Source organism: Schistocerca serialis, chromosome 1 (assembly GCF_023864345.2).
Source record: "Schistocerca serialis cubense isolate TAMUIC-IGC-003099 chromosome 1, iqSchSeri2.2, whole genome shotgun sequence".
Classification (NCBI taxonomy): Eukaryota; Metazoa; Arthropoda; class Insecta; order Orthoptera; family Acrididae; genus Schistocerca; species Schistocerca serialis.
In genome coordinates, this window is record NC_064638.1 from 397,807,794 (window position 1) to 397,833,133 (window position 25,340).

Consider the following 25,340-nt stretch of genomic DNA (forward strand, 5'->3'; position numbering starts at 1 on the left):
AATCAAAGAAGAAGAGCTCTAAGCCCAAGGAACTCGCGGTGGCAGCCACCCCACGCCACCTTCCAGATCTGCGTCTGAGGACGAGGTGGAGATCCTGGCGTCCGCTGAGGACCTCGATCTCGCCGGTCCCTCAGACGCCATGGATAGTGCTAGCACGGGTGCTCAATCGGAGGCAGCAGGTGACCCAGCGGCGTAATCTGCCTTCCCAGTCCCGTCACGCCTTTGTCCGCCATGGACACTACCATCCTCCAGTGGAACTGCAGCGGTTTCTTCCACCATTTAGCTGAGCTCCGCCAACTTCTCAGTCTTCGCCCTTTCTTCTGCATTGCTCTCCAGGAAACTTGGTTTCCAGCGATGCGAACCCCCGCCCTCCGTGGCTATCGGGGTTATTATAAGAACCGAGCAGCCTATGAAAGGGTGTCTGGTGGCGTCTGCATATATGTCCTTCACACTCTGCACAGCGAGTCTGTCCCTCTCCAGACGCCTTTAGAGGCTGTCGCTGTACGCGTGTGGACGCCACAGGCTGTTACCGTCTGCAGTCTTTACATTCCACCGGATGGTGATGTCTCGCAGCCTGTCCTGGCTGCACTGGTCGCCCAATTGCCGCCACCTTTCTTGCTATTGGGCGACTTCAACGCCCATAACCCTCTGTGGGGTGGGTCAGTGGCCACAGGTCGGGGCGCCATCGTTGAGCATTTATTGTCGCAGCTCGATCTCTCGCTGTTAAATGATGGTGCCTTCACACACTTCAGTGTGGCGCATGGCACCTACTCCGCCATTGACCTTTCCATCTGTAGCCATAGCCTCTTACCATCTGTCCAATGGAGTGTGCATGACGACCTGTGTGGTAGTGACCACTTTCCGCTCTTTTTGTCACTACCACAGCGTCACTCTTCTGGGCGCCCTAGCAGATGGGCTATGAATAAGGCTGACTGGGATTTGTTCTCCTCCACTGCCGCTTTTGAGCCTCTCTCTACTGATGACATTGATGCGGTGGTTCAATCGGTCACCACCGGCATCGTTGCTGCCGCCGAATCTGCCATTCCCCGTTCTTCTGGGTCTCCTCGGCGGAAGGCTGTGCCTTGGTGGTCGCCTGAGATCGCTGAAGCGATTAAAGATCGCCGGCGGGCGCTCCAGCGTCACAAGCGACATCCCTCCTTAGCGCACCTTATCGCCTTCAAACGGCTGCGTGCGCGGGCCCGCCTCCTTATCCGCCAAGGCAAGAGGGAGTGCTGGGAGTGGTATGTGTCCACCATTGGCCTCCATGTCACTCCCTCGCAGGTCTGGGCCAAGATTCGACGCGTCTACGGCTATCGGACCCCTGCCAGCGTCCCTGCGCTCTCACTGAATGGAGCCGTGTGTACTGACTCCGACGTCATTGCAAATCGCTTAGCAGAGCATTTTGCTATGAGTTCCGCTTCTGCGAATTACCCCCAGGCCTTCCGCTCCATTAAAGAGCGGCTGGAACGTCGGAGCCTTTCGTTTCGCACCAACCGCCCGGAATCTTACAATGCTCCATTCAGTGAGTGGGAATTTCGCAGTGCCCTAGCTGCTTGCCCTGATACCGCTCCTGGGCCAGATGGCATCCACTGTCAGATGCTGAAACACCTTTCAGTGGACTGCCAGCGGCGCCTTCTCGATCTTTACAACCGTCTTTGGGTCGAGGGGGAGTTTCCGTCGCAGTGGCGGGAAGGCATTGTCATCCCCGTTTTGAAACCTGGAAAGACCCCTCTGGAGGTGGACAGCTACCGTCCCATTAGCCTCACCAACGTTCTTTGCAAGTTGCTTGAACGGATGGTGAGCCGGCGCTTGCATTGGGTGCTGGAGTCTCGGGGCCTTCTGGCTCCGTCTCAGGGTGGGTTCCGTAGAGGCCGCTCCACCGCCGACAATCTGGTCAGCCACAGGGCGCTATCCGTAAGGCGCAGTCTTGGGCTGTAGCGCATGGGTTTCAGTTTTCGGCAGCCAAGACCCGCGTTATGCATTTCTGCCGGCGCCAAACAGTCCATCCTGAGCCGCGGCTTTATCTTGCCGGCGAACTCCTTGCTGTGGTGGAGACCCACAGGTTTTTGGGGGTGGTTTTCGATGCCCGGTTGACTTGGCTGCCTCATATCCGGCAGCTTAAACAGACGTGTTGGCGGCATCTAAACGCTCTGAGATGCTTGAGCCACACCCGCTGGGGCGCCGACCGCTCTACCCTGTTGCGGCTCTACCTGGCGTTAATCCAGTCCCGTTTGGATTATGGGAGCCTGGCTTATGGCTCAGCATCCCCATCTGCGTTACGGGTGCTGGACCCAATTCTCCACAGCGGGATACGCCTTGCCACTGGTGCTTTCCGCACCAGCCCTGTGGACAGCGTACTAGTGGAGGCAGGTGTACCTCCACTGCGGGTACGACGCCAACAATTACTGGCTGCTTATGCTGCCCATGTTTTTAGTTTGCCCGGGCATCCAAATTACCGTGTCCTGTTCCCGCAGTCGGTCGTCCATCTGCCAGACCGTCGGCCCCGGTCGGGTTGTTCGATCGCCGTACGCGTCAAGGAGCTTCTCTGCGGGCTTGGGTTTTTCCCTGTTCCGCCTCCTTTCCAGGCGCCTCTGCGTACAACCCCGTGGTGTGTTCCTCGCCCTTGCCTTCGGCTCGACTTGGCACAGGGCTCGAAGGACTCGGTCCCTCCAGAGGCCTTCCACCGCCGCTTTTATTCCATCCTTGCCATGTATCAGGGCTCTGGAATTGTTTACACCGACGGTTCGATGGTTGCTGGTCGTGTCGGGTATGCGCTAACTCTAGGGGACCATTCCGAACAACGGTCCTTGGCGGCTGGCTGCAGCGTTTACACTGCTGAGCTAGTCGCCATCTTTCGAGCCCTAGAGTATATCCGCTCCTGCTCAGGTGAGTCCTTCGTGATCTGTAGCGATTCCCTGAGCGGTTTACGAGCTCTCGACCAGTGTTTTCCTCGTTCTCGTCTGGTGATGGCTATCCATGAGTCCCTGCATACTCTTGCGCGTTGCGGCCGCTCTGTGGTCTTTGTGTGGACCCCCGGTCATGTCGGTATCCCGGGCAATGAACATGTTGACCGCCTGGCGAAAGAGGCCACGTGTAAACCATCTCTGGATGTTGGCCTCCCAGAAACTGATTTGCGGGCAGTCCTCCGCCGAAAGGTTTTTGCGCTTTGGGACACTGAATGGCGCGATCGGATTACACCCAATAAACTCCGTGCCATTAAGGAGACGACGACTGTGTGGCGGTCATCCCTGCAAGCCAACCGCAGGGACTCCGTCGTCCTTTGTCGGCTCCGCATTGGCCACTCCCGGCTAACACACAGTTATTTACTGCGCCGGGAGGACCCTCCTGTATGTCGCTGCGGGGCAGCTTTGACAGTGGCCCACATTCTGTTGGCCTGCCCCCTTTTAGCTGTGGTCAGGCAGACATTTGCGCTGCCTGATACGCTCCCTGCCCTTTTAACAGACGACTCCACTATGGCTGACTTAGTTTTACGTTTTATTCGGGCAGGGGAATTTTATCATTTAATCTGAGTGTTTCTGTTTTATTTTATTGTTTTGTGTTGATTCTGGCCTTTGGCCTACGATTTTAAACTGATTTTTTAATGTGTTTCTAAGTGGTTGGCTTTTCCTTTTTATTTCTATGGTCGGCCAACCACCGTCACACTCTGTGTGGTTTTAGTTCGTTTTGTCTTGTCTTTGTCTCAGTTTCTCTTGTTCTGTATCGTCTGTGATCTCTTCTGTTCCTCGTTTTTATTCTCTGTGGGTGTTCTTTGTCTTTGGAAAAAGGGACCGATGACCATAGCAGTCTGGTCCCTTTAATCCCCCAAACCAACCGACCAACGCCTAAAACACCAGTTAGGTTGGCAACATGGAAAAAGCCATTGCAAGAGCTTTTCTGAAGCCAATCGCAGGAGAAAAGCCATGGTTTTTGTGACCAAGTAAGAAGTCAATTCTAGGTGGGCAATGTTAGAGGAGTCATCTTGTGCTTCTGACATCTGGCCTGTGAACCTTTGGAGTCATTGTTGCCACAGCAAACTATGTTACAGTATGCAGGTAAACTCTCCACGTATAGCAAAACTCTGATACAATTGTTCCTCTTATTTCTCCTGTTCTCCACTGAATCTTGTACTTTTTTCTCATCAAATCTTATCATTAAGAAGGTCATTAAGAATATATGCAGTTTTTACCAGGAACTGGGTATTCATAAATTCTTTTGCATTCCCAGCCTAATTGATAGATTGTGCATTGCTACCCTCATCCATTCCTGCAGCTCTGGGATTGATCCACAGTCAAAGTATTGGTGTTCAACACTGCCAGTAGGATCAAAATGATGTCCTTTGGTCCAGAGCATTGCTGTGGACCCTATTCCAATTTTTGTGATTGGTTGCTCTTTTCAGGCAATCATTGAGTAACTCGCACCTGGTGACCATATTTTATAAAATTATTTCAACTATAAATGCACAGTTGAAGTAATGAACAAGCATGAGCAATTAATCAATCTTGGGCAGAGACTAACCAGGGCTTCTACCACAATATGAATATTTAAACAAACAATAAATTAATTGTACTTTTTTAATGGTGCTGTGTTTACAATGTTACATGTTGGAAATTGTATTGAGGTGCAGAAACTATGCGGTGGGAAAGCTTACTTATTATACGGACTTCAATGTATTTCCTAGTTATCAGCCATGGTAAACAATCAAATGCTTTTATTGAATCAGTTTAATGACATTTTCAATATGAAATACTAAGTTCAATATGAGAGTATTGTGTGATAAATGTGGGCAAGAGACTTATGCTCTATCTAGATTTATATTTAGACTGTTTGTTCACATTTTTTACAATCCTTCAGGACTATGAAATTGAAGACATGTCTGGAAACTTATTTTTCTTTATTATCATCAGTTCCATGTAATTTTTCCCTCATCCATGATGAATCATTCCTTAAGGTATCTCTTACAGGCCATGCACCTCGTCGAGTATTTGAAGCTCTAGATGAGGTAAAAGATACATCGTTTGACCATGATGAAAATAAATATAAGAGGCGATCTGCAATAGACTGGTTCTTCAGATGGTGGAGGTAAGTTTTGTATTAAATAACTGTGGCGTTACCACCGATAATATGTCTCTTTGGCAATATTTAAATTACTTCATTTTACACTTTTTTTTAATATTTAATTTCACAACAATATATCTACATTCATTACTGACTACGTGGACTTGGTGGCCTCACACTCCCTCTTCCTACCTCTCCCCCCAATGCCCCTCCCCCTCCATCTCTCCCCAGCAGTCCCTCCTCTCTCCCCAGCAGTCCCTCCTCTCTCCCCAGCAGTCCCTCCTCTCTCCCCAGCAGCCCCCCACCCTCTCCCCAACAGCCCCTCTCCCCTCTCTGGCAGCCCCTCCCCCTTCTCTGGCAGCCACACACCCACTCACCAGCAGCCTCTTCACCTGCCCTTCCCTGGCACCTTCGCCTACCTCTCTTCCTCTCCCTAATGGCCCATCACCCCTCTTCGGTGACATCCTCTTGCCCCTCTCCCTCTCCCCAGCAGGGCACCTTCTCCTGCCTCTCCCCCTCTCCTTGGCAGCGCCTTCTCCTGCTCCCCCCCTCCTCTCCCCCACAGCGCCTTCTCCTGCTTCCCCCCTCCTCTCCCCCGCAGCGCCTTCTCCTGCTTCCCCCCTCCTCTCCCCCGCAGCGCCTTCTCCTGCCCCCCCTCCTCTCGCCCGCAGCGCCTTCTCCTGCCCCCCTCCCCTCCTCTCCCTGGCAGAGCCTTCTCCTGCCCCTCCTCCTCTCTCTGGCAGTGCCTTCTCCTGCCCCTTCCCCTCTCCTTGTCGGCCCTTCCATTTCATGCCATCTGCTCTTCGCACTACTCTACTTCATATTTATTATGCCCTGGTCTCATTATGATTGGGCAATGTTTGCCAGGTTTAGGCTCAGTAACACCCTCAGCTATGAAGTTATTGGACCCAGTAAATCACTGTGGGGTAGGACTGGCCATTGACGTTTTCCTGACACCTGCCATTGCCATGTCTTGCTCACTTGGTCAATCACCATCTGGCAATTTTGTAGTCATTCAACTTCTTAATTTTTTTAGGTGAAAAGTCTACTCACTAAGCGGTGTCATTTTGGTTGTGTTATTAAATTTTTTGGCATATAAGGGTCATCAGCCTTCCTGACACAAGTCCTCAGGTGGCATTACCAGTTCATGTCCCATGCTGGGACCCCTGCCTAACCCCCTTAGAATGTACCCTCATGTTCCCTCACCCCTCTGGGTTAGTACCCTGACCATGGATTAGGACCAATATTTCCAGGACATAAAGTTTTCATCCCTATGACCTGTTTTCAGTGTTTGTTCCTCTCACTTTTAAGAAGGATCAGGATACTACTATTATTTACACAAATACCTCTAAAACCGTGGTTTAGGTGGTGTAATGTAAAAATATAAAAACAGTGATATGTAAAAATATACGGTAGTCTGCCAATGTAATCATATTCTTAATGACTCAATAGTAGCAGTTGAAAACACTTTTCTGCAAATGACTCACAAGAATGTTCTTAATAGTGCAATATCTTTTTTAAGTTAGCCCAACACAGATTAGTAGTTAATAAACTAGCTCAGTTCTCAGGGTAGTTATGTAATCGTCGATAATTAATTGTCCTTTCCTTCTTTACCCGACATGACAGGTATTATTCCAGGCTCATGAGTAGTCGTGTGCTTATTGCACCCGAGAATATTTCACAAGTCTGTTCGATGTAAACTACTGCAATACGTAACTTAATATCGTGGTTTCATCTCGATTCCCCAATATAACAAGAGTAGCACCTACAAATGATATCCTATAATGGAACTGGAATCCTGTGACAAGACCTTTTCTGCCTGGGATGTTATCTCGTTATATAAAGAAAAGCTGTAAGTAAAAATTGTTAAATTATTATCAGTGTCCGCTGAGCTCGTAGGATCTGAAAGAAAGTTAATTGTCCTAAACGACGGCATGTCTCATAGATGAGCGAAAAGAAAAATGTTAAAGATTTTCTAAGATGGCGCCTAACAATGAAAATTCTTTGTTAAGGCCCATATCTACTTAGGACAATCCAGGTATCAGTTTACAAATTGATTGACTGCATACACAAATTCTTTTGACAAAATAATCATTATATTTTTCTGGTTTTAAGTACAACGTATATTATTAACTGGTACACCAAGATGAGCTTTACACAAGAACGTCCTCTTAGGTCCGAATCCAAGCAGATAAGATAAGCGAATGACAAAGGAACGATAGTTCATGCATAGAAGCGCAAGAGTCCATGGAATAACATGTCCATTGCAGTTCTCTCTCTTCTTCCTTGGCATAACTTGTTGGTTCTTTATAAAATTTATCATAATATTTAGTTCACATTTTTTTAAACCCAAGACCACCCAGGAGAAACTGTACAGTGGGATATGGTTTTACATCTCCCGTTGGACAGTAACATGTAGTGTTTTTATGAGAGTGTTTAAATTGTTTCATTTTACACTTCTTTTTTCTGTATATATAATTTCACAATAATATGTCTACATTCAGCACTCTCTACATGGCATGGTACAAGTGTAGAGCAATTTTAGACACTAGAAAGAATTTTTCACTCTGCAGCAGTGTGCTCCCCTCCGGTGGTCCAAACCCCATCTCTCACAGCCTCACTCCTCCTCTCCGGTGGCCCCAGCCCCTTCTCTGGCGATCCCTGCCCCCATCACCTCTCTCTGATGGCCCCTCCCCTACCCCTACCCCTGGCAGACTGGGCAGGGGGGGGGGGGGGGAGTGTGTTATCTTCTGACACAGATGAACCCTTGTCTGTCCTTTGACTTACAAACTGGCTGACCCATATGCTTATACCTCTCTCTTAAATTTTTTCTACGCCCTGGCATCAGTACTGCTTTCAGTGTATTGATTTTACCATTGCTACATAATTTGATCAAATGTTTGGTACACTTCACTAACTCCAGATCTAGATGGACTCTCTCTTGATGAAAAGACAGGTGACCTTCCTGTTCAGTCTCATAATCTGCACCCACCCAATCTACTCATTTGTCTACCCCTACCTTCTTTCTCCGACTACTCCTTCACCTGCGCCCCCCCCCCCTTCCTTCCAATGACTCTCTTGACTTCTCCTTTGCCTACCCACCCCCCACCCACCCCCACTCGAACCTCTCTCTGTCCACGTCTTTGCATACCCTCCTACTCCTCCCATCCAACCTCTCTCTCTCTCTCTCTCTCTCTCTCTCTCTCTCTCTCTCTCTCTCTCTGACTACTCCTTTGCCTACTGCCCCCTACGAGCTCTCTCACTGACTACACCTTTGCCTACGCGCGCGCGCACACACACACACACACACACACACACACACACACACACACACACACACACACCCCTCTCTCTGACTACTCCTTTGCTTCCTCCAGCCCCCCTTCATCTCTCTCTCTCTCTCTCTCTCTCTCTCTCTCTCTCTCTCTCTCTGACCACACCCTCACACACGCCCCTCCCTCCATCTCCCTCCATCCCTTCCCGCCTGTCCTGTTTCCTTCTTTTCTCTCTCCATGTCACCACCCCTTCCTGTCCTTCTCCTCTTCTCTTCTGTCTCAATCTCTCTCATTGCAAATTGTCCCCTCACTTTGCTTCTCTTCTCTCCTCTCTCGCTCTTCACTTTTCTTTCCAATACCTGTATCATGTTAGTGTTTTCTCCTCATGGCATATAACAGTTCATGTTATAACAGTTGCTGAGTATTTTGTTTACTGTAGATATTGTAGATTCACTATTTGTACCCTTATATTGTAATAGACTGACATGCTGGAGACTGGGTGCAAGTAACTTAGCACCTGCCCCCCCCCCCCTCCCCCTCCCCCCCCCCCCAATTTTTTTAGCAAGATTTTTAATAGCCTATACATTATGTTTCTACACATAAATCATTTCTGTAGACTGTTGTTCACTATGTGTGATTTCGTTCATACCTTGTCTCTCTGTGTAAATACCTTCAGCCCATTCATTTGCATATCTGTAAATTCTGGCAACTGTTACTCCCATTGTACCAACCACGGCTTATGTAGCTCATACATATGCAGAGAAATCACTTCAATTCTCATGCCAGCTGGTGACTGGCATTATGAAATGCTTCACCATTGTGAGAAGTTGTTGTTTACCCTGATTTGTAGTGGCATGTGTCTTCTCATCAAGCTTTTCTGATCTAATGTAGCCTTCTGAGATTAAGAAAGCTATTCACTGCTTGGGAGTGATCATTTTGCTGTTTGATCAGACATACTTTCCTGTTGTACAATTCCTTTGAGTACCAGCAAAACTTTTAAAGGATAAACTTCTGCTGCTTCATAATAAAAGAGAACATATTATTCTCAGGAAATAAGACATTTATGATTTGTCCCTTAGCATGTAAGTAAGCACTACGCCATTTAAACATTTGAATTTTTAATGTCTATCTTATTTTCTATATTTTTGTTACTACAGCTAGTTACCAGTTCAGTTAGTATTTTGTAGAATAAACTGTCAAATTATTTGTGATTCACTAAGTATGTATACTAATGTGACTTTCCTTCAAATTTCTTACTGTCAGTTTGCATCATTTTCGTTTATCATCTATTTCAGAACAGCGTCTGGTCCTGCACTACGAAACAAGAAGCCAGGCCCTCTGTATCGGCGCTACTTGATGGCTGTTATACTTTTCTTAATAGGCTTGTTTACTCTTATAATGATATTTTCTTGGCTTGGGCGCATAGCAACAGAAAATGATCCAAGTTTTGATGTGCATTTAAACCCTAATGTGCGAAATAAAGACACTGTTCCCATCCACGATCGCAATGAAGATGCTAAGTAGGAGAAGAATGAACGAATAGAGAATTTTATATATCTGGATGACAAGTAACAAGTAGTTTTTTGACTGCTTGATGAAGTTGGAATCATTATTTGATATTTTACATGTACTGCGTAAATAGTCCTCATAAGAAATGGATTTTTAAAATTTGGTCAATAATATCAATGATATGATATGATACATGATATTCAAATGCAGTTGTTACTACATGAAAATAAGACTGCTTCATTTTATATTGTTGTAGTACACTGCTTGAATGTATGTAACACTTGTTTTGAGAGAAAGTTATATTAAATATTATTTGTTGTTGTGAACTTCTAAATACTTGAGCCACCACCATGAAACATATTTTCTTATGATTTATATATGGGACCCAACTTTCAGAATCATTAACAGGTGCTGTGGATATGTCTACGTGATGATTTCTGTGTAATTTGTTTTCATATAACTGTTTTCTCATGTTATGTGAGTGAGTGCATACAGTGTGGTTCAACAGGAAATGTTTCCAAAAATGTACGTGGAATTTTTATTATTATCAGATGAGGGGCGGGGAAGGTTCTCAAACATCAACTACACTTCTCTACACACACAGTTTCACATAATTTTTCCAAACATAATCGTTAATTCTTAACATTGTTGTTTTACAACTTAAAGTTGTTTTACATCTCAATCAGTTGCTTCAGATTATCCTGTGTTTAACAGTTGTTAACTTGAATTGTCTTGGAAGGCCTCTTTTAAAAATGTTAACTTTTATGAATTGAAGTTCTTGTTGCAGAAATTGTGATAGTATTTGATAATATAGTTCCGTTTTTAAGAAAATAAAGGCAAACATTGTAAGTTGGTATATGTGAATGAATGAGATTTTAGATGTGTAGCTGTGCTAGGAGAGTAAGTGAATAAAAAGTGTGACTGATTATTGTTCTCTCTTAAAGTGCTTGCACAGTAGTGCAAAACCACATTTTTTTGTCAATACAGTTCACATATGGCCGGGAATGAAATAAGCCCATGTTTACACATTCCTGATACCTATATCATTGAGTGAAGAGCTGGTGCTATTCAGTGAGGTCTGTTCACAATGAGCACTGTCTGGTAGAGTCGTGCGTGACCAAGTAAGCAAGCACAAAATGAGACATGGGGTGAGCACAGCCTAGCTGGATAGGTTGCTCACATCAGCTGTTGTGGCTGAGGATAGAAGCCATGACCGAATGTCTAACTCCAAAGATGATAAACATGTCTTTTATGTGTGTACAATTACAGCCAGCATTTGTGGTGTGTCTGTCTGTAATGATGCAGTGTGATGAAGCCTGTGTAGTAAGACTGAAACCGATGCAATGACATTAAAGAAATGGGGAGATCTAAAAAGCAAACTATGGAAGAAATTTCTGTTGATTGTGGACAAAACAGGCAGTCCACTGGATTCGCATCATGCATAACTTGCTCTACATTACTGTGTTTCCATTAGGGAACAACTCATTTAAAGATACATAGTTATATGAAATCCCACACTGACAATCTTGGTGTCGATACGTGCAGAAGTTGAATGCGTGACAGATGGTATGGACCTGGGTACTCACTAAGGGTCTCCGTGCTCTGGTGTGCGCCTGCACCGTGAGCCTCATTGTACGAGTGCGCCACTCTCTGTACCACTTGAAGTCCACAGCCAATTGCGTTTCCTGCAGTCAGGTATTTAGGCAGCTGCGAAGTGGTACAGTGCTACTCCAGTAGTTTGATACTTGCCGTAGTTCACGTGCGAATCTCAGCTGTACTGCAATCCCGTTGTGTGTGTTGAGATACCTACTGTCGTTGTTTGGAATGTTCCTGTGTTGTTGTTGTTGTTGTTGTTGTTGTTGTTGTCTTGCCGTATTTATCACCTCAGTTCTTGCTTGCTTGCCTCATGTTGTGTCCTGGTCGGTCGTAGTGTCTGTTGTCCCCTACTTGTTTGTCTGTCTTGTCTGTTTGTAGTTATAGATACCTCCAGTGGCTCCCCTGCCTGGTGGCTTTGCATCTCTGTTCTCTGCCATGCACTGCTCACCGGTTGCTCAAGGCTATAACAGACATAGCTCCGTCAAGGACATAGGCAGTAATAAAAACTAGTACAACAACATAATGTGTGCAAAAAATATGAGACTTCTTAATGCTGTTTCTGGTGGAGGTTTCAAAGAACTTTGCCAAGAAGGTCTAGGCACATGTTATGGAGAAGTCAGTGTTTCATATGTCTTGCTGCCCCTCTACTATCAACAGACATGTCAAAGAACAGGTTGATGCTGTTTGAAACAACATAACATCTTCTGTTGTTATGGCTGCTGCAACAGCTGATTGTGGGCTGATTCACATAGTGAGATTCATTATTTGACACTTACAGCAATTTACATAAACACAGGTTTGTCTCTTGTGCATAATGTTTTATTTACAGCTAAATTCCTGGACATTAAAAGATGGAAGCAAATATTAAAAATGAAATAGAAATGAGCATGACTGGTGAACACTTCGTCAGACATGCATGATTATGTTTTTGCATCCGACCCATGTACCAGTATAATAAAACCTTTGGAAAGCCGAGAAAGCCTTGTTTGTGCTGCTCATATTAACACAGCACTTACACACATTTGACGGATATAGGTTTTTGTGTAATGATGCCCCAAACGTCACAGCAACAATAAATACTCCAAATTGTATGGTGCATGTAGAAAAGTGATCTCTGCTTATCTTTGAAGTCATCTTTGAAACAATAGGTCAGTACACACTAGAACAGTGCTAGAGTCCTTATACTTTAAGTATAATGAATTGTTGTTTTAGTGACAGATGAGAATTCTGCTTACAGGTTACAGAGATACGGTAATGAGCTTCCGGGAAGAATCTGCATATTCTGAACCCATTTAAAGAGGCCATAGATGAATTAGAAGAAAAAAGATTTTACAATTATTAATTCTTCTTTGTTTTGATGACAAATCTGCAGTGTCAATGAAAATGGTTGTGAAGAGTGTTAAATTACTGCAGTTACAAGTACTGTTTCTGTATGATATGAGGAAAAGATAGAATTTTAATTAACTAGCCTAACTGATCTGTACTGATAGATATGTATTTGTTAATGGGAGATGCAAAGGGTTAAAAGGGATTAAAAACTGAGCTTTTATTTTTCTATGTGAGAAGGTTGTAATTACTTCCAAACATAAAGTTGCTACATTCCTTTGACCATTTTTCTGTGATCTCAATATGCTTACGTAAATGAAAAACAGGAAAATCTTAGTAGTGTGTGATAAACTAGTTTCGCAGGTGCTACAGGCAATTGTTAACGCAATCATTTTTGTGAAGATGGTGCAGTGTCTTATAGCCCGACGAAGTATTATAATTCATACAATATATTATCAACATAAAATACTTTTTTTTTTGGGTACACTATAATGAAGTTCTCTATCATTACTCTCCCTCTGTTATTTGTTAACATAGAGCCTTGAAATATAAAGTCACCGCCACCCAGAAAGAGAGATTGTTTCAAGGACTGAAGAATAACATAATCTACACTGCAGGTGAAGTTGGTATCTATATTTTAATGCATGTTGAAGATGATGGCATGTTAAAGTGATTTTGCAGGCATGAAAAGGATTTACCAGTGATGGCTGCAGTTACATGAAGTATTTTATGTATTCCTGCAGCAAGTGAACCTAGTGATCAGATTTTGAAAAAGCTAGCACGTTGTTAACAAATTGGCACAACCATTTAAATACAGACTGTGTCAGTGATCTACTGCTCATCAACAGTAACTGTAAATTTTCTTGAAATGAGAAGTTACAGCTGTGAATATATAATATTCTTGGTATGTTTTCTTTGTACAAATAGTCTTCTCCTAGATTCCAGGGATTAAATTTGTTTAAAGTGTATGTAGTTCCTATTACTGACAAGTAGAATAAATCTTCTGTTTGCAATGAGTCTCTTTTTCTGTGCTTGTAATGAATATCGAATTATTTTCCATGTATTGTATGATGTTAACTGTGTCACATAAGTGTTCTTAGAAATGTTGCTTTTGTGTTGAGAGAGAGGCACTGGCTTTGGGTTTGTGCAGTGTGGAGAGGTGAGGTGATATGTCAGCAAAGACAGGTCATGCTTGATTATTCACACATCCAGAGTCCAGACAACAGACATGATGCAAGTATGTGACTGAGCAGAGTCACATGGGACCAGACTGATGGCTGTCTGCCCTTGAGCATCGGGCTTATCTGGTCAAATGTGGAGCGTGCAGCTCTCTAGTGTGTGGCTTTGGAATTTTGCTTTTATTAACCAAAATCCACCACTGGAACTTCCTATAGCATGTGTAAGATGGAATTGCTTTCACCCAGACAATCAATTGGGTGGTTACAGTGGAGGGGCGAGGGGGGGGGGGGAGGGCTTTTGATGCTTGAAAATAAGATGACTGACATGCTCTGAAAATGGCAGTCTCTCTCTCTCTCTCTCTCTCTCTCTCTCTCTCTCTCTCTCTCTCTCTCTCTCTCTCTGTTTACTGGCTCCATGTCAGGGTGGCTTCCGCCAGGGTCGCTCTACCACTGATAACTTTGTGTCACTTCAGTCTGCCATCCAAACAGCCTTTTCCAGATTCCAACACCTGGCTGCCATCTTTTTTGATTTACAATAAGCGTATGACACGACCTGGCGACATCATATCCTTGCCACATTATACGAGTTGGGTCTCCAAGGCCCGCTCCTGATTTTCATCCACAATTACCTGTCGCTTCATACTTTCCGTGTCATAGTTGGTGCCTCCCATAGTTCCCCCATATCCAGGAGAATGGAGTCCCGCAGGGCTCCGTATTGAGTGCGTCTCTATTTTTAATGGCCATTAATGGTCTAGCAGCAGCTGCAGGGTCATCCACCTCACCTTCTCTGTATCCAGATGACTTCTGCATGTCTTACTGCTCCAACAGTACTGGTGTTGCTGAGCAGCACCTACAGGGAGCAATCCGAAAGGCGCGGTCATGGGCTGTAGTCTACGGTTTCCAGTTTTTGGCTGCAAAGTCGTGTGTTACGCACTTCTGTCGGCGTTGTACCATTCATGGTTTTCGATGCCCGATTGACTTGGCTTCCTCACCTCCGTCAGCTTAAGCAGAAGTGCTGGCAGCACCTCATCTCCTAGGCAGACAGTTCGTCTGTGCCCGTTCATGTGCTCAGCCAGTTTAGGTGTCGTCATACCAATGTAAAAGGCTGTGCAGTGCAGGCATGTCAGCTGATAAAATGAGATGTGTTGTTTCACATGTGACCCTGCCTTGAATTGTGTATGTTTTACAAGGAGATGTCCAATACCCAATAGCAGAGCATGCTCTCCAGCATAATTCTAGGGACCTAGGAACCTGCTACACCGTACGTGCCATTTGGCTTCTCCCACCCAACACCAGTCCCTCGGAACTGTGGAGATGGGAACTTGCACTCCAACACATCCTTTCATCCCGCCATCCCCCTGGACTGAACCTACGTTAACCAACCTCACTCCCATTTACTCTTCAGTCTTCTCCTCTTTCCCTTTCCTCTTATAGCCATTCACACATCTTTTCATCCTACACAGTTGTGTTTATCTTTATGCTATATACCTCTTTACTTCTGTATGCATCCTCTTTAGTTTGAAGCTGGCACAGTACTTACAGTACAATATCTTTGGCTTTCCTCTCACACCCATGCCTCCATCTTTGCTACCCTCCCTGTTTATCTTTCCCCTGTTGCTTCATAACCTGGGTTGTGAGTAACTGAATCCACTTTCCCTTCTTCCCCTTTTTTCCCCCCTCTCCTCCCTGATGAAGCAGCAAAGTTCCGAAAGCTAGGATACGTAAATTTTCTGTTCTGTTTTGTGTATCTATCATCTGTACTGAGCTGAGGTAAGTACTGGCCAGCCCCTCTTTCTCTTTGTTAGTATTTGTTTCACATCTTTATGTGAGATTTTCCATTAATTAATTAGAACTATTTCATTAGATTTAGAAGTTGTCAGTGGTAGTCTTGAAGAAAGCTGCTGAAGATAAGTTTCAAAATGTCCTCCAGCTGTGGTGCCACTTGAAGAAAGTATTCTGAAAATACCACTTCAACCTCAGTCTTGTCTAAATTAGTATGTAAGCAAAATAATTAATCCTTAATATTTACTGGGTCATCGTAACGCTATGTAAGTAAATATGTGTGATAAAGGTAGTTCAGGTCTTCAAAGTAACATATTTCTTACAGTGTAAGAGATCTGCTAAATCAATTTTCACTGAAAGTGTTTTAGATATTGAGGATTAAAGTGGCTCTAACTTCAGATGAAATTAAAAGGAGACACAAAAAATTTGAAACTGATTCAGCTACAGGGGTATTTATGTAGATGTCATGCAACACATGTGATTGTCAATAATTAATTTGTTTGTTACAAAGCAGATAGTTGTAGTGGAATGTATAAAGCAAGAACGCTGCTTTAATGCTATCATAAACAGAAATTCGACACTGTTGGAAGTGTCGTCCAAAGGCCTACAGACAAGGTAGGCAAGTCTGTGGTGGAAACTGAGGAAAGAAGCAGCAATTAGCAAATAGTGCATTGTTTTAAATGAGAAGTTAGTAAACGTGTGTGAGGGTGAATATTCTGATTTGGCTGTGTACCATACTGCAGGAAAAAAAGTCATGCTATAGTACAAATTGATTTGCTAAGACAATGTGCAAATTTTAATTCATCAGATATCAAACTTCATTCAGAGTATTTTAAAACAATTTACAGAAATGAATAGATCTGCATTTTGGGGTAGGGGGAACAGCAGTGAAAATTAGCTACAGATCTTTAGTGTGCAGCGTGCAGTGGTAGCATACATTGCAAAAATGGAAAGATATGTAATTGATTGTATCTGAACTTGCATTAAGACTATGCAGAAAGTAACAATATCATAAGACCTGATGGCTAATAAAATTGTCAGAGGAGGATGCTTCTTGTCTCCAGTCTTGTTCATGTTGTAATGTGTAATGGAAAGAAATAGTCACTGTAGACTTCCAGCATAAAGCAATAAATTTATTAATCTTTACCAATGACCACATCTGAAGATAAATTAAGAAAAAAGCTAATTATATAATGCAAGATTTTAACCAGTAACATAAAAAAGAATTATAAAATAAATGCTTGGTTGCACACTGAATCTTGAAAACATTAGGTTTAAGTCAGTTTGCCCATGACACCACATATGAACAGACACTAACTTGTGATTTAATTAGCCAGTTTATCACATATATTTTGTACTAACTGAATACTAGTGGCAAAACTGCCATGATCTCAAAGACCACGGCAGTCCATATTTTCGCTACTTAAAAGAAGACCAAAAGCCAAAGGAAGTAGCCACATTCAAGTCACAGAACTGAACCTGTGAAAAGAGTTGAAGATTATTACACAAAGAAAAACAGAACTTAAAGATCAGGTGTCAATGACAGGGAAAAAATCTAAGAATATGAGCCTGAATGGTGCAATGTCCCATTTGAATGGGCAGTAAGCATCTACTAAAGCCAACAACAGGCAAATAATGTTTGGAGAGACCAAGTGATGGTTAGAATGTCTCTTGAAATACATAGTGGTGACTTCATAAAGCGCATATGTTTTCCTGTAATCTTCAGTTTAAGTAGCCTGGTTGTTGTCTGTTTTTTATCCCCTTTCTTTTTTTAAACAGTCTGTACATTGTGGGCAGCATTTTACTTAAGTAATGCGAGGTATGTTGAGATTTCAGATGTTAAGGGTACTGTTATACCGCAGTGAGAAGAGTCAGTATGCTGCTCCTAAGACATCAGGGCTGCAGAAAAAGTGGTGTGTTGTATGTGGTGTGCAGTAAGTGCAGAAAACTAGCCTTGTGCGTGCAATGTTCAGTTGAGCATTCCAGAAGCTATTACCAGAACGACAGCATATGCCAGCATCTGTGGCAGTGGGAGAGACTCCGTGCCATTGCAGGCATGTGTGTTGCAGAAGCAGGCTGTGGTTTCGATGTCGTCACGCGGCATTATTGCACAGCCCTCCCCGAGACGTGCACCCATGTCATCTGTGGCACTGAAGCAACCACGCGACGTGTGCGTGTAGCTGCTCCCAACCACCACGACCTTGGTGCAGAAGGCAGAGAAATGTTTCGGGCATATGGTGAGCATGTCGTGCCTCTCACGCTGCGTCGTCTGGCCCCAGAACTGGGTGTCGCACAGTGGCTCTTCATCGCGGCTGTCTGACACGCACTGGTAACAATACAGCGCTCCGGCCGCTGTCAGCAGGGATGCAACCACCGCCCACTGCAGCATACCACTAGCTGCACAGCTGAGTGTATGCTGTGTAGGAAACCTATGAGAGATAATGTGTGTGGGCATTACACAGTGTTTACTAAAGGCCATTTTACAGAAATGAATCTATGATCAAAATAATCAACTCATGATAGGTGCATGTCGCATTCCAGGGTATAAATTAGCAGCCAATCACATTGTGAGTATGTCGGTCATGGCAATGGTGATAACTGATTGTATAGTTTCAAAATCCTGAGTATGCTGCAAACTGCACAAGAGCAGAAACAGGGACTTTATCAATTGAAGACAGAAAGTCCGTAAATGAGATTGTTGTGTGTGAAGGTCCATGTTGATCACCTAGGTTGTACAATTCATGATTAATGGTTTCAGCTATTGCCATTTTCAGATCCGTTATGAATAGAAAACCCACCCGAGTAGTTGTGAATTTTAACGCGACCGCTTCTAGGACAGGGAGTTATGCTGGTACCGGGTCAAGCACTGGTACCGGGTCAAGCACTTAGTGTGCTGGCCAGCCTGGATGTGGTTTTTAGACGGTTTCCCACATCCTGTTAGGTGAATACCAAGTGAGTTCCTATATTCCACCTCAGATACACACTGTAACCGTTTAGAATACCAGCACTTAAATTGTATGAAGTGTATACGAGGGTGATTTGATAAGTCTGGTAAAGAAGCAAAAAAATATTTGTTTCATAAATAACTCAACTTGCTTCTTGACAGTCTCCTTTGATGGCTATGCATTTGGTACAGTGATCCTACAGCCTTTTCATGCCATCAGAAAAATAGGTTCTGTCAAACTCTGCAAAATACTCATTGACTGCAACTATCTCTTTCTCATGTGATGAAAATTTCTTACCAATGAGCCAAAGTTTCAAGTCAAGAAACAGGAAGAAGTCACTTAGAACTAAGTCTGTAAATAGGGTGGATGAGGAACCAGTTCAAAGAACAATTCACGCGTTTTCCCATTGTTATCGCTGATGTGTCGGATGATGCATTATCCTCATGAAAAAGCACTTTTTTATTTGCCAAACTTGGTCCAGTAGTGGTTCTGTCTTTTCCCAAGTAATCTATGAGGATTAGTCCTTGGGAATCCAAAAAAGCAGTGGCCATCACATTATCAGCTGGTCTTTGCCTTCTTTGGAGCACTTTCACTGCCTTTGCCCATTGTTTTGACTGTGATGTGTAATGATGAATCCAGGTTTCATCACAAATCGGTGCTAAAAGTCTTGCAGAGTGCGATTGAACATCGCCAGACATTGTTTTGAAATGTTGTGTCGAATGTGAGTTTGGTCAACTGAGCACCCATCTCGCACACACCCTCTTCACAAACAATTCTCCGTTCACAATATTATGCAGTCACTCAGTTGAAATGTCTGAAGTCTCAGCAATCTCATATTTCTGTTTGGTAATCTTGCATTATCATAGCTTGTCAATAATTTCCTTTGTGGTGGCATAAATTGGATGGCTGGAGCAGACTTCATCTTCAGTGCTTGCCTGACCACGTCTAAATTCATTAATCTGAAAGTAAATGGTCTTCAATGATGGATTCAGAGTCTGTATGAACTTCATCCAGTTCTGATTTGTGCAGCAGTCCATCCTTTCAAATGAACACATTTAATAATAGTACGAAACTCAGTTTTCTCTATTATCAGTGTCAATCGACGCAGTGACAAATTTAGATGCTGTTAAAGAATGAACTGTATTCTGTACAGTGTTGAAATTCTTTATACGATCCTTGGAATAATCTAGTTCACCAACCATGAAGGTGGGCAAAAATATTCCATTCTTTCATGGTCATTTACCACACTTACCAAACCACCCTTGCAGATATTGATGTTGATACTTATATCAGAATATTTTATGGTATATGTAGTGTACATGGCTGTTGGTTCTGTTATTTTTTTATTTTATTTTTTCTTGTGTATTCATAGGCCTTTTGTAGCTTCAGCTATTTGCAGTGTGTTTCTGACACTACCACTGTTGTATTTGTAACAGATCAGAAGATGGCAACAGCAGAAACTGGTAATTGTGAATTGTGTAACCTATGCAATCGAGACTAACTTTTACAAATAAACAGTTTTTGATGTCGTCTGCTGTAATACTGGAATTTAGCCAGTTCTTGCCATGCTCACTCATTTTGTAGCAATGGATTTTGTGGGTTTTTCCTCTTCTTAGTCTTTATTAAATGGTTTGCTTTGTTTTCGTGACACATTGTAAAGGTTGCATGATGCTTTGAAATTTCTCCTAGTATTATTTTTCGACGAGTGAGGCCAGACATCCGAAACTTAATGATTATTTAGGATTTACAACACACGTACAAAGGAAAAGAAACCTTTACTGCACATAAATAACAACAGGTATATAGGGGTGTTACAACATGGTACGGCCAAACTTACAGGAAACATTCCTCACACACAAATAAAGAAAAGATGTTATGTGGACATGTGTCTGGAAACACTTAATTTCCATGTTAGAGCTCATTTTAGTTTCGTCAGTATGTACTGTACTTCCTCGATTCACCGCCAGTTGGCCCAATTGAAGGAAGGTAATGTTGACTTCGGTGCTTGTGTTGACATGTGACTCATTGCTCTACAGTACTAGCATCAAGCACATCAGTACATAGCATCAACAGGTTAGTGTTCATCACGAACGTGGTTTTGCAGTCAGTGCAATGTTTACAAATGCGGAGTTGGCAGATGCCCATCTGATGTATGGATTAGCACGGGGCAATAGCCGTGGCGCAGTACGTTTGTATCGAGACAGATTTCCAGAACGAAGGTGTCCCAACAGGAAGACGTTCGAAGCAATTGATCGGCGTCTTAGGGAGCACGGAACATTCCAGCCTATGACTCGCGACTGGGGAAGACCTAGAACGACGACACCTGCAATGGACGAGGCAATTCTTCGTGCAGTTGACGATAACCCTAATGTCAGCGTCTGAGAAGTTGCTGCTGTAAAAGGTAACGTTGACCACGTCACTGTATGGAGAGTGCTACGGGAGAAGCAGTTGTTTCCGTACCATGTACAGCGTGAGCAGGCACTATCAGCAGCTGATTGGCCTCCACGGGTACACTTCTGCAAATGGTTCATCCAACAATGTGTCAATCCTCACTTCAGTGCAAATGTTCTCTTTACAGATGAGGCTTCATTCCAACGTGATGAAATTGTAAATTTTCACATCCAACATGTGTGAGCTGACGAGAATCCGCACGCAATTGTGCAATCACGTCATCAACACAGATTTTCTGTGAACGTTTGGACAGGCTTTGTTGGTGATATCTTGATTGGGCCCCATGTTCTTCCACCTACGCTCAATGGAGCATGTTATCATGATTTCATACGGGATACTCTATCCGTGCTGCTAGAACATGTGCCTTTACAAGTACGACACAACATGTGGTTCATGCACGATGGAGCTCCTGCACATTTCAGTCGAATTGTTCACACGCTTCTCAACAACAGATTCGGTGACCGATGGATTGGTAGAGGCGGACCAATTCCATGGCCTCCAGTCTCCCCTGACCTCAACCCTCTTGACTTTCATTTATGGGGGCATTTGAAAGCTCTTGTCTACGCAACCCCGGTACCAAATGTAGAAACTCTTCGTGCTCGTATAGTGGACGGCTGTGATACAATACACCATTCTCCAGGGCTGCATCAGGGATTCAATGCGACAGAGGGTGGATGCATGTATCCTCGCTAACGGAGGACATTTTGAACATTTCCTGTAACAAAGTGTTTGAAGTCACGTTGGTACGTTCTGTTGCTATGTGTTTCCGTTCCATGATTAATGTGATTTGAAGTGAAGTAATAAAATGAGCTCTAACATGGAAAGTAAGCGTTTCCGGACACATGTCCACATAAAATATTTTCTTTCTTTGTGTGTGAGGAATATTTCCTGAAAGTATGGCCGTACCTTTTTGTAACACCCTCTACATGTGCAGACTCGCCGCGCTGTACAGCGCAGCTATATGCACCTACGGGTGCGCACAGTTAACGTTGGGTAGCCAGCTGGTAGAGGGGCAGCAATGTCATTACGAGTACAACGTCACGCGTGCTCCGTTTGCACTGCAGTCTTTCTCACGTGATTTTACAGAAACTGTTCACTGAAAAAAATATTTTTGTTTTTTTATTACGTATAGCTTTATATGTCAGCTTCATGGTGAAATGCCTATCTCGCTAATGGTCACACTTATTGCGATATTTGCACTTACGTAAGATGCTGAAAGGAATACTAAAAGTGTGCAATGAAAAATATGGGTCGCTATTGTTTTGCTTTTAGTGCATATTCTAAATTTTGCTAAGGTATTCAGTTTTTGTTTAGGCATCGGAGGAGGTCTCCCTATGCATTCTGGAGAAAATGGATTTTGTGTAGAACGTTTACTTCAATCGCACGTGTGTGAGAATGAAATATTCATAGCGTACCTCCTACCTCCAGAACCTTTTGAGACATCAAATTGCCAGTTGATAGCACGCAAAGAGGAGAGTAATTTGCCCTATGATAATCATACGTAACTTTCTTACACAGGGTGTTACAAAAAGGTACGGCCAAACTTTCAGGAAACATTCCTCACACACAAATAAAGAAAAGATGTTATATGGACATGTGTCCGGAAACACTTAATTTCCATGTTAGAGGTCATTTTAGTTTCGTCCACCTACGCTCAATGGAGCACGTTATCATGATTTCATACGGGATACTCTACCTGTGCTGCCTTTACAAGTACGACACATGTGGTTCATGCACGATGGAGCTCCTGCACATTTCAGTCGAAGTGTTCGTACGCTTCTCAACAACAGATTCGGTGACCGATGGATTGGTAGAGCCGGACCAATTCCATGGCCTCCGCGCTCTCCTGACCTCAACCCTCTTGACTTTACTTTATGGGGGCATTTGAAAGCTCTTGTCTAGGCAACCCCGGTACCAAATGTAGAGACTCTTCGTGCTCGTATTGTGGACGGCTGTGATACAATACGCCATTCTCCAGGGCTGCATCAGCGCATAAGGGATTCCATGCGACGGAGGGTGGATGCATGTATCCTCGCTAACAGAGGACATTTTGAACATTTCCTGTAACAAAGTGTTTGAAGTCACACTGGTACGTTCTGTTGCTGTGTGTTTCCATTCCATGATTAATGTGATTTGAAGAGAAGTAATAAAATGAGCTCTAACATGGAAAGTAAGCGTTTCCGGACACATGTCCACATAACATATTTTCTTTCTTTGTGTGTGAGGAATGTTTCCTGAAACTTTGGCCGTACCTTTTTGTAACACCCTGTATACGTCGACATAGCCGAAGCAAAAGTTTTAATATAATTTTACTTTCAAACGAGTATTGATAGCTGGTGAAAAGAGAATTTGCTAGTATTAAAATAAACGTGAAATTTCTTCTCTTATATCACTCAAAAACTGCGAGTATGAATTTTTCTGGTAAGATATTGATTTCTCTGGTCGGCAAATGCTTGTTAAATTAGACATGCTGTTTGAATATTCTGTTACAATAGCTATTGCAAGGTGAGTTTGTGTAAATTATGCTGCGTTTTGACTAAACAACGAAAATTAAACCTGTCAACGAGAAAAATGTAGCTTTTACTCGTAACTGAAGTGTAGAATAAAAAGTCCTATGGTAAGCTTCAGACCCAGCTGCTTATTTGTGAAGATACACCATGAATTCTGCGGGAATTACAATTGATGATTTATTTTCATCTTACTTTTTTTTAGAATTAACGAGATTTGAGTAACACGTATGGTATATTTATTTAGTTTCCACATTAAAGTGGCTCCTTTTGTCAAAACAAAACAAAAATTGAAAAAAAACTTAATGATTATTCGCATAAATGGAAAGATAGTTTGTCAACGCATACAGTGATAATGCAAATATTTTTTTTCCAAATTGTTTCCGTAAAATCAGAAGAACAAGCTCGTGTGGTAGTTCGTATTCACACACCTGCCATTCACGTACTACAAATATACATCCCTTACTTCATCAGTTGCTATTGGCTTTGACGGATAGCTGGCAAGGTTCTGCAAGTCGTCAGTGTGTTCAGAGCTACGAAAGAGTATCGTTGGGTCAGTACTACTACGCAGATTTGATGCCTGTTTATCTGCGAATAACGAGGTTGCAAAAACATTATAGTTATTATTCATGAACCGCTTGAAACAACTCATTAAGTTCAAAATAGATTATAAAATATTTAGTCCATCTTTAACACATCAAAAGGTAATTAAGGTCAAAAAGTTCATCACTCTGAATGGGGATAGGAACAAAGACATGGTACACCATTTGCTGTGAATTATTTTCCATATTTCCCAGAAGAAGAATAGGGAGAACATTATTTGACAAGTTTGCATTCCAGTCGTTCCCTAATAAAAGTACAATGGGTTACAGCATTCCACCCAAATTGCAACAAAATTAGCGATTTATTTTTGGCTGAATTGTCAATCTTTTCTCATTTGAAGAAGCATCGTCAGTTATCAGTAAAAGTTACATTCTCTTATTGGCAGGTTTAATTTTGCGTCTGTTGCTAAAATACTGTATGATTTGCACACTCACATTTCAATAGCTGTTGCAACAGTGTATCGTAGTAAGCAAGCCACCGGCGACCAGAGAGGTCAACACCTTACAGAAAACACCATTGTGACGGTTTGCTGTAACATATGAGAAGAAATGTCAAGTTTACTTTCATACTAGCAAATTTTCTTTTGACTAGCTGTCGATGAATTTTAAAAAAATCACGGTACTAGAGTGAAAAAAATTAAAACTATAACTTCGGCTATATCGACATAGATAAGACAGTTTTGTATGTTAATCATATGGCAAAATACTCTCCTCTTTGCGTGCTATCATTTGCCAAAATCTCGTTTCCAGATTTCAAACAGTATAGTAGGTATGAGGCATTGTCATGCGAGTGCGATCGGAAGTGATTCCGCTACATAAAACCCATTTCTCTCGAGATTGGAGGCAGATAGAGACCACTTCCGATGTATAAACAAAAATTCAGTATTTTATCTAAATTTTGCGGCAATATATATTGTAATATGCACCGCAATCAAAATCTTAGCGACTCCTATTTTTCATTTCAAACTTGTTGAATTTTGCGCAGGGTCTTTCAATGAGAATATCTTAATATTTATGACTATTAGGGAGATGACGGGCATTTCGCCATGTGCTGTAAGCAATGTAAAAATAATTTTTTTTATTGAATAGATTCTGTAAAATCGTTTCAGATAGA

General features: G+C 43.0%; 1 protein-coding gene across 1 annotated transcript in view; it reads left to right on the plus strand.

Moving 5' to 3' along the window:
- Positions 1-10,767, plus strand: part of LOC126471726 (zinc finger protein-like 1) — a 45,175-nt gene extending 34,408 nt beyond the window's left edge. The window contains exons 5-6 of the mRNA XM_050099884.1: positions 4,962-5,079; positions 9,626-10,767. Of these exons, the coding sequence (XP_049955841.1) occupies positions 4,962-5,079; positions 9,626-9,854 (347 nt within the window). The 3' untranslated portion in view covers positions 9,855-10,767. The remainder of the gene's footprint in view (positions 1-4,961; positions 5,080-9,625) is intronic.
- The last annotated feature ends 14,573 nt before the right edge of the window (positions 10,768-25,340 follow it).